General features: G+C 42.7%; 1 protein-coding gene across 6 annotated transcripts in view; it reads left to right on the top strand.

Moving 5' to 3' along the window:
- Positions 1-15,944, top strand: part of daam2 (dishevelled associated activator of morphogenesis 2) — a 98,642-nt gene that overhangs the window by 31,678 nt on the left and 51,020 nt on the right. For all 6 annotated transcript variants that reach the window (XM_063908748.1, XM_063908744.1, XM_063908743.1 and 3 more), the window contains one exon: positions 3,539-3,825. In XM_063908748.1, coding sequence (XP_063764818.1) covers positions 3,658-3,825 — 168 coding nt within the window. In that variant the 5' untranslated portion in view covers positions 3,539-3,657. The remainder of the gene's footprint in view (positions 1-3,538; positions 3,826-15,944) is intronic.

Here is a 15,944-nt window from a genome sequence, read left to right as displayed (position 1 = left end):
CATGCTTTGGAAGACGGCCAGCATAACTGGTGTTGAATGATCACTGGACGCATGTGGGACTCTGTGGGAGAGTGAAGATAGAAACACACACACACACACACACACACACACACACACACACACACACACACACACACACACACACACACACACACACACACACACACACACACACACACACACACACACACACACATTGACAGGAGGTTCAGGTTGTGTTTTGCTTTTTTTCACTGAATGGCTTTAAAACCCCTGTAGAGCGGCTTCTTTTCTATTAAGCTCAGCCAGCTGTCCACTGTGTCAATATCTAACTCACTACTGTAAAGATTTGGCATCAGTGCCTGCCTACTCTCCCTTATAGTAATAAAAATGATGAAGAGCAGTCACTTTTATTCCGAAGCAGAGCCTTTTCAAGTGTAAATCTATGGAAAAAAACTCCATAATTTACCATGCTGGATTGGGCTTTTCTCATTGTTTCCTTTTCCCCATCCTTGCCTATACAGTACATCAATGTCTGATCAGCATGCCATGCTTAGCCACATCTGGTTTGATAATAACACTGTGCCTCTGTTGGTGTAAAACTGGATCTTGGTCCAATTTACACAGAATTTTCAACCTGGGACTTTGCTGCAATTTTAGGATTGCTGGCAGACTTGTAGGCAAAGTGACTATTGCCCCTGGCCCAAGATCCAAAGTAGAGCAGTTGAGCTATATGAAAAAATGAAGGACAACAAGGAAGTGCAAAATCCTAAGCAGCCATACAACAAATGTTGTTGGACATCACAGCAGTAGGAAACAATTTAGAATGTATAAAGTAAAATTATGTAGTGCATATTACCAATAAAGCACATTGTAAGGCTGATTTTAGGGCCTTATCCACACAGAATGGGATTTTTCTATTCCTTTTAGCCCTTTTTGTCCAAACCCAAACAGCATGTTGGGTCAGTGTTGATGGGTAGAGAAGTTTTTTGCTTGTAATTTTATAGTGTGGGCCAATATCTCTGTAAGGCATCGCCTTTGACAACATTTCATGCACCAGCGGTCGGGAAAGAAAAGGGCTGATTCTAACCTTGATAACAGGACTTTAAGAATTATTACACATACATGTAGGCCTCATAATTTGCTAAAGAGGTCACTGCACATAATCAAACACAACTACAAGATACAGAGGAAAACCCCTGATTTAAAAAACAAACCTATGTATGTGTTGACTAGGCCCTAATAACGTTTTCACACCTTTTATAGAAAAAAATTAATCATTGTTACATTGTAGTTCTGGTCTGGTAACATTGTAGGGATAGTTTGGCAATTGTCATGCTGCATTGGGACCAACATGGGGATTTATTTATTTAGAACATTTTGAAGCCCTGTCCTGTAAATATACCCCTGTGTATAACTGTAGATCTAATGACTATTTATATGGCAGTAGATGACGTTCTTGCATAAATTCATACATATTTCATCAAATGAACACATACTAACTGAGAGAGTTTCTTGGGCTCTGCATGGGCAACATGATACAAACACTATGCACTGGGAATAGAAGGAGCAGGGGATCAATGGGGGCCCACGGGTCATTTTTGCCCTGGATCGCCCCAGCAGGTTAATCCCTCCCTGATTGGGGGGGCGTTCAGGGATTGTCACCTCGACTAACACGCGTTGGTGCAGTATCAAATGTGCACAGCCCACTGATACAAGATGACAAACATGCTATAATTGACATTCAGCACTCTGATGCAACAGCTATGAAACAGTCTCTATTATGGAAAGTAATTCTACAGAATAATTTTAGATAATACTTGTCAGAAAATAAACCAAGTGTCAGCTGCACGAGTATTTCCATGTTCAACAAGCCAAAGAAAAACTTTAAAATAGCCTCCAGTTTAGGTGTAGCTCTGCTGTCTCTGCCTTGAGAAGGCTGTAGGTTCAAGGAGGCAGAAAAAGCAAATGAGCAGAAGACGAACGGCACAAAATGGAAATGTGGTGTTTTCTCTTTTCTGTTTTTCCCCTTTAAGCTTCTATCTAGGGCTCAGCGCTTTCATAAAGAATTTACCATCCGGGCTATTTTTAAACCATGCAGTGAGAACTCCTACGCTGAACGAATGTCTCCGAGAGCAATGGCGGATAGTCAGACTCAGTGAAGATGAAGTAGATTGTGGCTTTTTGTGGAAACAGAAGTCCTAAACTTTTATTGCCATATTACGGGTGCAAAGCTCTTGCCATATCATGATGCTTGTTTGGTTGCAGTATGTACACGTATCAATAAAACATAACAGGAAGAGATGTGTGGTCTTTAAAAATCTGCTTTTGTTAGCCTTCTGTACTCTTGAGGCAACTTTGATGGAATTTGTTATTGTATTTCACACAAATGTCTCCAAAATTGATTTCTTGGTCAACTATTTTGGCTATATTTGCATGGCCATGGTATTTGCAGGAGGTCCATTCATTCACACATGCTGTAAACTGTTGCATAAAGAAGAGCTTTAGAAACAGTTTGAGCCTCTGTTGGTGTACACTCGCATTGTGTTAGTAAGTATGTGGTTGATAGGGCATAATATGGTGTAAAGAGTATATTATGCATACAGTTAAGACCACCCATATCCTTTTAGTGGCATTGAGGAAATCCTCCAGGGTGTCTCGGCCTATTCAATGCTTTGCTCCTGTTGTAGTGGGTGTCATTCACTACTGTCCATACACACAGTGTCCGCTCCATTGAAGGAGTGAGGGCACTGCTGGGGCAGCCATTGATGCACAAACAACACACACATATACACACACACTGCACAGGCGCTATTGTTTCTTCACGGACAAGAGATTTCTTTGTTGAGGCGTAAGAGCAACCAATGTCAGGATGAGGATATGATGGTGGACCCTGCTGCCTCTTCTGTCCTCTCACTACCCATACAGTAATGGATTTCTAAAGGAAATGGATAAAATCAATGGTGGTTGGTCTTGGATGATTTCCTATGTTGATGTTTGTGTCATCTGTGGTGGTATAGAGCTCTTATTGCCAAAGCATTTCTGCAGTTTACTTTCTAAAGATTACTTCTATATGAGTCTGTATTTTCTATTTTTCGAAGTAAGTCTTCAGTATGTCCATGTAAGACAAATGCAAGACATTTCTTAGGTGGCATTTCCCCCTCTGTTTTGCCGTGGTGGCTCTTGTTGCTCATGCATCTTCCTGTATTTATTCAAAACAACTCAGGGCAGCTGGAAATATGAATTGCTTCACTTCCTGTGCACTCCAAATATATTATTTCCAAGGAAACATTGACTAAACAAAGGGTGTGTCGACCACCACGAGGCCGTATAACATAGACTGAATCTCTGTTGTGCAACATTTTGATTGAAAATGAGTTAAACGATTTACTGTACATTGAAACTTCATGCATTATGCAATTCAATATGCGTGTCATTATGGATTGAATGACATTGAAAGTAATTGTCAATGACACTGGGGAAACCAAACAAACATGTAGGCCACCTTGCATTTTGTAGGTCTCTGTAACCTTTTCCTTCTATCTTTCCTCTTTTCCAGATCATGCCCCCTAGATAGCAGCCTCGTCCTCCTCTCCACTCCCCCTCCCTGCCCCTCGGCCCCTTCCTCTACCTTCCTGGTCCAGCACCATCACTGCCAACCGTGTCGCTACAGCCGCCATGCCGCCCAGGAAGAGGACGCGGCCAGGCCTGGGCTTCCTGTGCTGCTTTGGCAGCAGCGAGCCTCCGGAGATCAACCTCAAGGACAGCGTGCCTCTCCAGCTGCTGGAGTTCAGCGCCCCCATGCCGCCCGCCGAGGAGCTGCTAGCACGTTTCTCCGAACTGGTGGTGAGTAAAGATGGAGTGATGTTAATAAATGAGAAAGCTTGATGGAATGACTCCTAAGATTGTCATCCAAAGCAAATGCATGTCCCATAAAGATTATAATAAGCCATATTGGCCTAAATCTTAAAGGGCAATTTAAACTTTCTTTAAGATGTATTTTCCCATTGTTTTTTTTTCGTCTAAGTGACTCATGCGACAACCATTTTTTGTAATTATGTCAGGATTTTCCTGACAGAAGCCACGAAACAGACACATTAATCCTGCAATTCCGCAACGTCAATGTATATCCACTAAAAGTGATTGTTTTGCCATTGACTTGCTCAGATTGTTATAATAAGTATTTGGTGAAATGATAGAGAATTACCTTACCTAACAATATCATTAAACGATGTACAAAGGCGTTGCGGAATGGCTTGGAGTGTCATGCTGCAGCCCAAAAACTTGGAAAAATAGGGTTCAGGCAACACAACCCGGATGGTTTCACAGGCTACAATAATGCATGATTTACATGCACATGTTTCACATGTGAACTAACTAGGCCTACCTGCTTGGCAGTTGCCATGAAAATTACTTTTAGCTGGAATGATATTGTTGTGTGATGCTTTTTGTATGACCTGAAATTTAAATTGCCACATTTTAGGGATAGAAAAAATAACCATCCACGGATTATGTTTAATGAGCCTTTTCAACTTCATTGTAACGCGGTCCTGTGCTGTTATGGATGCCTTAGTTTGACCAATTTCCAAAATGAGTCACCGTACAGAAATGTAGCTCATTAAATGAAATATATAAGGTTGGCTCCAAATGGTACTCCGGTACAATGTCTTCTATTTTCGTGTTGTTCGTTATCCCTGCCAAAGAGGAGTAGGGACAGGAATCGGAAGGGATTGGGTCTTGTGGAAGGCAACTTGATGGTTTGATTAGGCCACGCCAAACCCCCCTTACACGAAATGTAGCAGCTCATCCTTTCCACTACACACAGCCCAACCTTGTGTGAAATTTCCCGATTTTGTGCAAGGATTACTCTTGTTGGCAGAGATTGTTGGTCTTCAACCAGTGCCAAACATGCGCCCATGGTCTTGAGAGGGATCAGGGCACAGCTGTCAGAACGGAGAAGTCGACTGTGGGTTTCAGCTGCCATGCAAGCTAGTTCCGGCTTTGTTGGAAGACAAGGCTTTCCTGTTTCTGTCTCGATGTTTGCCCATTTCCTATCTCCTGTCTTTATCCATCTTAACTTTTCTGCCATGCTCCTGTAAAAGGTTTCCATTCTGCCTGTGTCTCCTACTCCCTACCTGGCTAAAGGACTGATTCTGACTCTGTCAAGTCTTAGTCTTGGGGAGTTCACCGGCTGCAAGATATATCACTCCTGCAACTGTCAGAATCAATTCAGGAGATTAAGTGAAATTCCATTTGAGATAGGAAAGTATTCACTATCATTAAGGCAGATGTTTTCCCAACAGGCATCGTTTCCCATTTTCCAGCAATTGACCTGATTTGGTCCTAAATGTGCTCCCTAGTCTGCTTCTCATAATCACTGGTAATGCACAAATCATTAAATCTGGCTAGTTGCAGTGTATTCATTAGCATGATTGGATACATTTAGAAGTTAGAATTGTAGCAATGAAGACACTGATTGCATCAATCAGTTCGCCTAGACTGGAGTGACCTATTGGCCTTTTAGCTGCAATAACTAAAGCTTTGTTCAGGAGAACTAACCAGTAGTTAGCTTACAGACTTGTGGCCTGAAAAATACATAAATGAATCCAGGTTTTATTGTTTTCAATGCCGAATGGCCTGAAGCATTATGTTATTGGGATCGTCCGTCCATTCATTCCATTCTAATGAACAAAATATCTCAGGAACACCTTATGGGAATTACTTCAAATTTGGCACCAATGTCCAGTAGGACACAAGTTTAAATTGATTAGGTTGTGGTGGTCATGACATAGATGTAAGCTGCAATTTGACGGAGGCAAATAACTGCAAGGCGGTACTCCTATAGTTCTGTGTGGAACAAATGTGGGAAAAAATGTACTGCTAGGGTTAAATCAAAAGTTGTATTTTATGCTAAAGTTCTTGATCAAATCACAGCAGTCCAAAAAAAATCACCCTTATCCCACATCTTATTTTGAGGGGGTAAATGTCTGATCTTCCAATGAAGCTTACACAGTTGCACAATTTAAAGAAACAGCAGTGCAGATAAATCCAACCCCCAATTTCAAAATTTCTTGCAGCATTTGACCCAGGAGACCAAGCAGATTTGATATTGTGTCATTGGATCTGCTCCCTTTCACATTTTGTGAATAAATTACTCTTCAGATGTTTGTTGGAAGGCTTCATCTGATCCTTTAGATGTTTTGTCTTTGGGGCATTGTGGTTGTAAGTGTCTGTTTAATCTTGTCTTTACTTGACTGCAGAATTCCAGCATTAAAAATAACACTAAAAGGTTAACATCCAACTCAAATGACCTTCTAATCTGTAAATCACTTAATGTGTTCTCCACTGCTTCTACCTAATGGTCATGTTCCCAAGATCCCCCACATCTGTTTAACTGATCCGCATCGGAAATGCTGATACATTTGTCGTTGTCGTCCAGAAATCACTACTACCAGACATCAAGCCAAATGCCTTTGAAGCTGACATTAAAAGCCAATGCAGCGAGGTAAGGGGCTGCGCTAAGGGGGTGGAAATAAAGAAAAATAAAAAAATAACATAACAGTGTGTATCCATGGCAACAGGAGATGGGATTATTGTTATGAATGCTTCTCCTGAGGATCGGAATGAGACTCAATGGAGCCTCTGAAGTGGGAGCAAAAGATCTTGGCAAAATGGAGTGAACCACCTCCACGTGTCTGCACATCCATAATAGGGTATTCCCCTGTTACGAGCCTTACACTGTTATTGGGAGGAAAGACCTTAAGCTGACTTGAAAAATTGGTGGCCATGTGTTCTGTCTGTATTATTGTCACATTGCACAGACATACATACAGGATAAATGTGTGAACGCTGGCACTACTTGCTGCCGCTGCTCGCCTGTAACTTTCAAACTTTCCATACTTGTTTGATGGTTTTTATGACCTAATCGGACAGGGTAATTGCCTTCATTTCCACGATTTGCCGGCACTACCGTCTCTGTGAGTCTTCACTGTTAGCTCACCTGTTTCTGTCCCGGCTTGAGCCTCACCTGGCGTTTTTGTTTCTGGTCGCCGACGCTGCCTGAGTCCTCGTCCACAATGTGGGCCGGTAGGACATACATCCTGTTTGTCTGTGTCTGGCTCTTTCTGCTACCTGTTCACCTGCCAGTGATGGGTATGCTTCAGTACTCGGCCGCTAACCTGCTCCGGCTGCGCTTTTACCTTCCTGGACCTGCGCCAGAGGCTCTCCACCTTCACCCGGACGTCACCTTCCAGCCCCGCCAGAGATACATCCACCAAGGGTCCCGCTGGAATTTTCACCACAACAGTTCAACAGCAATAAAGTCCATCTGGTCCAGCTCTCGATGCCTTCCACGCTCCACCAGCCGGGCTCTTGACCACAGCGTGTTAGCCCGCCTAGCTCGGTCGGCTAGCACCACCACCAGCTGCGACAACACCTCACTCAACTTCGCTCTGCTCAACATCCGCTCTCTGACAAGCAAGGGACATCTCATCCAGGAACTCATCACTGACCATAAACTAGACTTTCTCTGTTACCCGAGGAATGGCAACAGCCCAACGACTTCTCTCAGTTGAACGAATCCACTCCTAGTGGGTTTGTTTACCTCTGTCAACCCCGTGGCTCAGGTCGGGGTTGACAGATCCGGAATACAAAGAACATTAACCCTGCCAATCTCACTTCAACTTTCCACTCCTTCTGCCTCCCTGACATCCACAATCTATCCACCCCTGATGACCTGGTTTCTCATTACAACACTGGACTCCATAATATTCTCAATTCCCTTGCTCCGTTAAAAACCAGATCTGTTTCTTTCTCTGTCTCTGCCCCTTGGTTCACCCCTGATCTTCGCCTCATGAAAGCCAAAGGTCGGCAACTCGAACGATTACATAAAAGAACTGGTCTCCATATTCACAAAGAAATGTACAATAACCACATCATACATTATAAGGACTCCATTGCCAGCACCAAAACCCACTACTACTCAAGTCTAATCACTATCAATAAAGGAAACTCCAAGTCACTGTTCTCCCTACTGAACGATATCACCAAACCCCAGGACTATCTCCCCCCTCACTTGTACACAACCTCCTTCTGCAACTCCATTATGTCCTTTTTCACGGCAAAAATCAAGAACATCCACCAGCACCTTGGATCAATCCCTCACCTCAGCATCTCAGCAGACTCTCACCCATCCACACACTCATCCTCCTCCTTCCAGCTCCCCACTCTCTCAGAAATCACAGAACTCATCCGGAAATTCAAGCCATCCACCTGTCAACTGGACCCCCTCCCCACACAACTTGTTAAAGTCTGCCTCCCCTCTCTGGTCCCCCTTATTTCTGCCATCATCCACTCCTCTCTCACCACTGGAACTGTCCCTACATCCTTCAAGACTGCTGCAATCACCTCAATTCTGAAAAAACCTGGCGCCGACCCCTCCGACTTCAACAACTTCTGTCACCTATCCCACAATAACCTGTATGAACAGTTCCAGTCCGGTTTCCGCCCACTCCATAGCACTGAAACAGCACTCATCAAAATCAACAATGACCTCCTTATGGCAGCTGATTCTGGACTCCTCTCCATCTTCATCCTCCTCGACCTGAGTGCAGCCTTTGACACCATCTGTCACACCACCCTCCTCAACAGACTATATTCCATTGGATTCACCCATACTCCTTTAGACTGGTTCACATCTTACCTCTCTGGCCGCAGTTCATTCAAGTCAAATCCTTTAAATCCATCCCCTCCGCCGTCACTTCAGGTGTGCCACAGGGCTCTGTCCTTGGGCCCCTCCTCTTCATCATCTACCTCCATCCCCTCGGCAATATCCTCCACAAATTTAACATTCAATTCCACTGCTATGCTGATGACACCCAGCTCTACCTCACCACTAAACCCTCGTCCACTCTCCCGCCCACCTCCCTCAACGATTGCATCTCCGAAATAAAAACCTGGTTCACCCAAAACCTCCTTAAGCTAAACAGTAACAAAACCGAGGTTCTCCTCATTGGCACCAAATCCACTCTATCCAAAACCGACAGCTTTTCCCTCACTATTGCCAACTCCTCTGTTTCACGCTCCCCCCAGGTTAAGAGTCTGGGTGTCATCCTTGACAGCACACTATCCTTTCAATCCCACATCAATAACATTACCCGGTGTGCCTATTTCCACTTACGAAACATCAATCGCCTCCGCCCCTCCCTTACCCCCCACACTGCCGCCATCCTTGTCACCTCCCGCCTGGATTACTGCAACTCTGTCCTCTTCGGCCTCCCTCAAAAAACCCTCCATAAGCTTCAATTGGTCCAGAATTCAGCTGCCCACGTCATAACTCGAACCCCCTCCATCCACCACATCACTCCTGTCCTCCAACAGCCCCACTGGCTCCCAGTTCAGTTCCGTATTCAATTCAAAGTCCTGCTGTTAACATTCAAAGCCATCCACAACCTCGCCCCCCCATATCTGTCCGACCTCCTCCATGTTCCCACTCCCTCCCGCTCCCTCAGATCCTCTTCCTCCATACACCTGTCTGTCCCCTCCGCCCGTCTCATCACCATGGGGAGCAGAGCCTTCAGCCACTCTGCTCCCCGTCTCTGGAACTCATTACCACCCCAACTCAGAAACATGGATTCATTCCCCCATTTCAAAACACAACTCAAAACACATCTGTTCAAAACTGCTTATTACACTTGATGCCAATTCCTCTGTCATCGTCTATTGTTTTTATTTTATTTGTTACTTGCATTGTTGATTCCTTTTATTGTCTTTGTGTGTGTATCATGTATGGTGTCCTTGAGTGCTGAGAAAAGGCGCCTTCAAATAAAATGTATTATTATTATTAGTATTATTAGTATTATTGTGATATACAGTGGGGCAAAAAAGTATTTAGTCAGCCACCAATTGTGCAAGTTCTCCCATTTAAAAAGATGAGAGAGGCCTGTAATTTTCATCATAGGTATACCTCAACTATGAGAGACAGAATGAGAAAAAAAAATCCAGAAAATCACATTGTAGGATTTTTAATGAATTTATTTCAAATGATTGTGGAAAATAAGTATTTGGTCAATAACAAAAGTTCATCTCAATACTTTGATATATACCCTTTGTTGGCAATGACAGAGGTCAAACGTTTTCTGTAAGTCTTCACCAGGTTTTCACACACTGTTGCTGGTATTTTGGCCCATTCCTCCATGCAGATCTCCTCTAAAGCAGTGATGTTATGGGGCTGTCGCTGGGCAACACGGACTTTCAACTCCCTCCAAAGATTTTCTATGGGGTTGAGATCTGGAGACTGGCTAGGCCACTCCAGGACCTTGAAATGCTTCTTACGAAGCCACTCCTTCGTTGCCCTGGCGGTGTGTTTGGGATCATGGTCATGCTGAAAGACCCAGCCACGCTTCATCTTCAGTGCCCTTGCTGATGGAAGGAGGTTTTCACTCAAAATCTCACGATACATGGCCCCATTCATTCTTTCCTTTACACGGATCAGTCGTCCTGGTCCCTTTGCAGAAAAACAGCCCCAAAGCATGATGTTTCCACCCCCATGCTTCACAGTAGGTATGGTGTTCTTTGGATGCAACTCTGCATTCTTTCTCCTCCAAACACGACGAGTTGAGTTTTTACCAAAAAGTTCTATTTTGGTTTCATCTGACCATATGACATTCTCCCAATCCTCTTCTGGATCATCCAAATGCGCTCTATCAAACTTCAGACGGGCCTGGACATGTACTGGCTTAAGCAGGGGGACACGTCTGGAACTGCAGGATTTAAGTCCCTGGCGGCGTAGTGTGTTACTGATGGTAGCCTCTGTTACTTTGGTCCCAGCTCTCTGCAGGTCATTCACTAGGTCCCCCCGTGTGGTTCTGGGATTTTTGCTCACCGTTCTTGTGATCATTTTGACCCCACGGGGTGAGATCTTGCGTGGAGCCCCAGATTGAGGGAGATTAGCAGTGGTCTTGTATGTCTTCCATTTTCTAATAATTGCTCCCACAGTTGATTTCTTCACACCAAGCTGCTTACCTATTGCAGATTCAGTTTTCCCAGCCTGGTGCAGGTCTACAATTTTGTCTCTGGTCTCCTTTGACAGCTCTTTGGTCTTGGCCATAGTGGAGTTTGGAGTATGACTGTTTGAGGTTGTGGACAGGTGTCTTTTATACTGATAACGAGTTCAAAAAGGTGCCATTAATACAGGTAACGGGTGGAGGACAGAGGAGCCTCTTAAAGAAGAAGTTACAGGTCTGTGAGAGCCAGAAATCTTGCTTGTTTGTAGGTGACCAAATACTTATTTTACCGAAGAATTTACCAATTAATTCATTAAAAATCCTACAATGTGATTTCCTGGATTTTTTTTTCTCATCCTGTCTCTCATAGTTGAAGTGTACCTATGATAAAAATTACAGGCCTCTCTCATCTTTTTAAATAGGAGAACTTGCACAATTGGTGGCTGACTAAATACTTTTTTGCCCCACTGTAAAATGAAAATACATTTCTGTGTCTCATGAGATTTTGGAAGCTGTTAGAGGTTTGTTGCTGGTTTCACACTTACAGCTGTATCTGTTATCCAACATTAAAACTGAATATCTTTACGTTTTATACTGACAAAAACAAGGCCACAAAACATTGATATTATGGTGACAAACTACGCAACTATAAAAAAACGCCAACAAGTTATGGCAACCTAAACATGACAAGCATTCTTAAGTGCATAACCTTTAAGCAACCTCTGCCACATCATGCAAAATGCAGGAAAATAGAATAGTTAATGTAGCGAAAGAGGTGGCTTATTCTCCTTGGTGTGTAGCTGACAAAACTAATACTGCAGAAGAAGCATGTATGGGATCCATCTTTGGTTCCCTTGTGTAAACACTCTCTCTCCACTGCCAAATCCCCAACAACTCATCCTAAAGAATGTCTGAAGAACTGACCTGCTTCAAAGTCTGCCATAAACCCATATGAAAGCCACAGCAAAGAACTTGATAAACCCATGCAAATAAGCCTGGAAGCAGTTGCCACTGATTTGGACAAAATGAACAAAACCCACATAAGAGGAACTAATGGATCACATTAATTAGAATGTACATTTGCAGCTGACTGCAGAGTTTACAGATAGCAAATGTGCCACAGTGTAGGGTTCTGTTTTTTGGATCTGCGTGCGTTTTTTAATCGTCTCTTTCCACTAGCTTTTCAAGGCTTGCACGAAAAGTTAATATAAAGGCCATGTGTAAGGTTTGGCAGTGCTTTCAGAACAATGGCAGCTTTATTTTGCTTTGTCAGGGCAATTCCCTGTTAATAACATTGTATCATCAAATATGAATTAGCTCCATATTAAGATAATTAAGAAGGGGTTTTGTTCAGTTTTTATCCTGCTTGGATATATTTTTCAATGATGGCAGTGTGGGTCTCCCAAAAAAGAAGAAGAAAGTGTGAGATTGTTTTGAGATAAGTCTCACACACATTGCGTTTGATGTTGAAAGGTCGGCATATGGTCCCACTGTGTTGAAGTGCCTGAACCCAACTTCGTTGTGCCACTGAAGCCACGCAGTATAAACTCTTATAAAAAGAGAATAAACTACAAAGACAAAAACAGATTTGGACGAACTTTGGATAGAAAATCTGCTTTGGAAAAAAGTTGAAAGCCTTGGCTCACTTTAGATTGTAGTGGGAAGAAAAGAAAGATGCCAAGTCCAACTGAGCGTCCGTATGTCATTGTTTTTTTTGCGAATAAATGCCCTCCCCAAGTTGTTTATTGTATTATTTACAAAGGAAGAGCCTTTCAGTATGCACAGTTTATACAGCCAAATCGGTGCTGCTGAATCAGGTTGTTTTAGGCCAACATCTGGCGAATACTGTTCTGGCATGCATCAGATTAGTGTGTTGTCTCTTTGCTCTCTGCCTGTCTCTTCCTTCTATGTGGTAGCCTCATTCTTTTTTTCTCTGTCTTAATATTTGGGACAGTTTTAATCCAACCACTCTGGGCAGTTGTCCAGCTGTCCAGTGTCAATCTGTCCGCCACAACCTTTTAATAGCGTCCAATCCATTTGACTCACAATCACAGTACAGACTGGACTCTTTTAAAACCCAAATCCTCTCCTAATTTTCCAAAGCTGGACACAAATCATAAATGCATTGCAAGACAGCAGAGAATGGAAATGTTCTCCACCCTGTGAGCCATTAGGAGTGAGTTTCCTCCACAGTGTACGCCCTGGGATGCACCATATTTCCCTCCCTTTCATTAATCTAACCGGCTTCCCATTTCTAATGTTCTCTTCCTACCAGCTCTTACTGTCCCCAGTCAACCTTATGACAGAAGTGGTCGAGCCTTGTTTCAAGAGGCAGTAGGCTAGCAACGGCTACTTACTGACTCATGAAGGATACTATGACTCATGTAAATGCTGCATGGTGGTGTGAGCCTAGTGTGTGAGTGTGATGATTTGTTTCAGAACTTAAATACATTCCCACTATACTGTGTCTTAAGAAGAAGAAATTAGTCTTTGACCTTTTCTTGGTTGTGGAAAATTATTCATTCTTTGCCTTGTGTGAAGAACTCCAGGACTATTTGTGCGGGTATGACTGGTGTAGCACACACACATAGGCCTGTGATAATTACTATATGGACTTGTCATAACATTTATGGACCTAACCTCAAAGTTAGAGCTCAAATTTTACATTATCAACAATCCTATATGATATTTGGGCATGACTTATATCATTTGTATGTTATTGATACTGACCTCAATAATGCGATTTGTATGTTTGTTAGAATAAGAGTTTTAGCCAGTATTGGAGCCAAGCATTTTAAACAGCATGGTTTTTCCTACAATTTTAGGTCATGCGCATTGCACAGTCAATTTTGTTTATCAGAAGTCTGTATATTCTTTAGAATTACATTTAAGTAGTGTTTCAAAAGTGTTGCTTGCATTAATATGCTATTATATCTTTCGTATCAGGTCTTAAAATAACAATCATGTTTTTTATGTAACAATAAATTGTCAACTTAATTAAATATTATGACAGGCCTACATACACAAATACACACAAACACACACATTCCCTAACACTTGTTTGAGTCAATAATTGCAGCTACAGCTTCCTTTTGGCTCCCTGGTGGCCTTGTATGACTTCCTGCCATCTTGCCCGTCTTTCCTCTGACTTCCTGTCTCGCCCCGAGACTGTGTGTGTGTGTGTGTGTGTGTGTGTGTGTGTGTGTGTGTGTGTGTGTGTGTGTGTGTGTGTGTGTGTGTGTGTGTGTGTGTGTGTGTGTGTGTGTGTGTGTGTGTGTGTGTGTGTGTGTGTGTGTGTGTGTGTGTGTGTGTGTGTGTGTGTGTGTGTGTGTGTGTGTGTGTGTGTGTGTGTGTGTGTGTGTGTGTGTGTGTGTGTGTGTGTGTGTGTGTGTGTGTGTGTGTGTGTGTGTCATCCGACAGACCCTCTCTACCAATACTGTAAGACTTCACATGAGGTAAAAACATTTACGTGCGCTCTGGAAACGTCACTTCATAGCCGCACATGCATGTGAAAGGATGTCATTCTTGGACCACACACATTTCCCATTGAGGTGGAGCCTCAAACATCCTCAATCAGTTGTCACAGAGACACACCCACTCACACTCCTACAGTATGCCAGGCACTCACACCTACTCACTCACTGACCCCTACTCTTCCTGTGGAGTTTGTTTTGCAAACATTTTGGTGTAAAGTTTGCCTTGACCCCCATCTTTACCCCAACTGCAGTCTCTACTTTTTTTTTTTACCTGTTACCATACTCCTGTCCTTTAGTTAGTCTCCGTTTTCCCACACTAGTCTGAATTCTCTCCGGTGTGTCATTGCTACTCATCCCTCTGTCTTCCTTTACATGCTTTCCATATGGTATACATAAACGCTGCACACATGTTACATCATCTGAATCTTTTTAGGTCATCATTCAACATAATCTCTGGGGGGAATAACAGTAAGAGTATACATGCATGTCATCACTAAGCTCATTCACCTGACAGATCTCCCAGTGAATCCTACTCTGAAAAGTTGCTATATAGAGGAATCGTAGTAAAAGGACAGGATTTGATTAGCCTAGCTTAGCATAAGGCAGGTGCAAACAGCTAGACTTACTCCGTCCAAAAAACACTCTGTGTGTAAAATTTAAATAATAACATCTCGTGTGTGATGAGACAGAATTTAAAGTGAATTTTCGACACTGTGCAGTTGCAAAGTCAATGGAAAGAAGTGAGTAGACACAAACTCCTAGGATTTGTCCAACTGTGGTAAAATAAAAACAAGCTTTTCAAAGTGCTTTTCTTTGAATGTTAGACTAAACACGATTGAAAATAGATGTTACATTAGAAATGATAATGCGAGATGGACATAATACTTTAATATTGGAGATGACATGAAATTAAATTGCTTCAAAATGACTTTATTTGAGCAAATCTGTGGCAGAAGACCTGTATTATTTTTAAGCGCCCTCTTTCTATACCATATGTTCTGTATTATGTTAGCAAATTTGGAAAGCCCACCAGTCATGAGAAACAAAAATTTGAAAGGTCTAAAGAGCTCATAACCGTGACACCCTTTTTGAATTGTAACATTATTCAATAGACGTTTGTGGAGGAAATATGAAAAAGAAGAGGTTGAGAACCCTTAGGTATGTATTTTCCCCTCTCGGTCCGCAGGTGTTACAATATTAGTTTTGGTTTATGTGAATTCCCAACTGGAGCGTGCTGGCCAAGGAGGACGGAGGCACATCAAGAGAACGTTTTCAAAGTAATGTGGAAAGCGGTTCTGTTTTGTTTTGGAAGATCGACTTAGGGTGTTTTCAGGGTTTTACTTGTTTTGACCAACCATGTAAGAGAGCTGTCAGTTTTTAAGGAGTTTGGGGTTGAAAGGAAAATGTCAAATATTGCATAACTGGATATAAAAGTCCTTTAGCTGGCCTGTCCTCAACATTCCAGCACCCCCCCGATGTCTTCATC

Source organism: Eleginops maclovinus, chromosome 19 (genome assembly GCF_036324505.1).
Source record: "Eleginops maclovinus isolate JMC-PN-2008 ecotype Puerto Natales chromosome 19, JC_Emac_rtc_rv5, whole genome shotgun sequence".
Lineage (NCBI taxonomy): Eukaryota > Metazoa > Chordata > Actinopteri > Perciformes > Eleginopidae > Eleginops > Eleginops maclovinus.
This window is presented reverse-complemented; position numbering and strand designations above follow the sequence as displayed.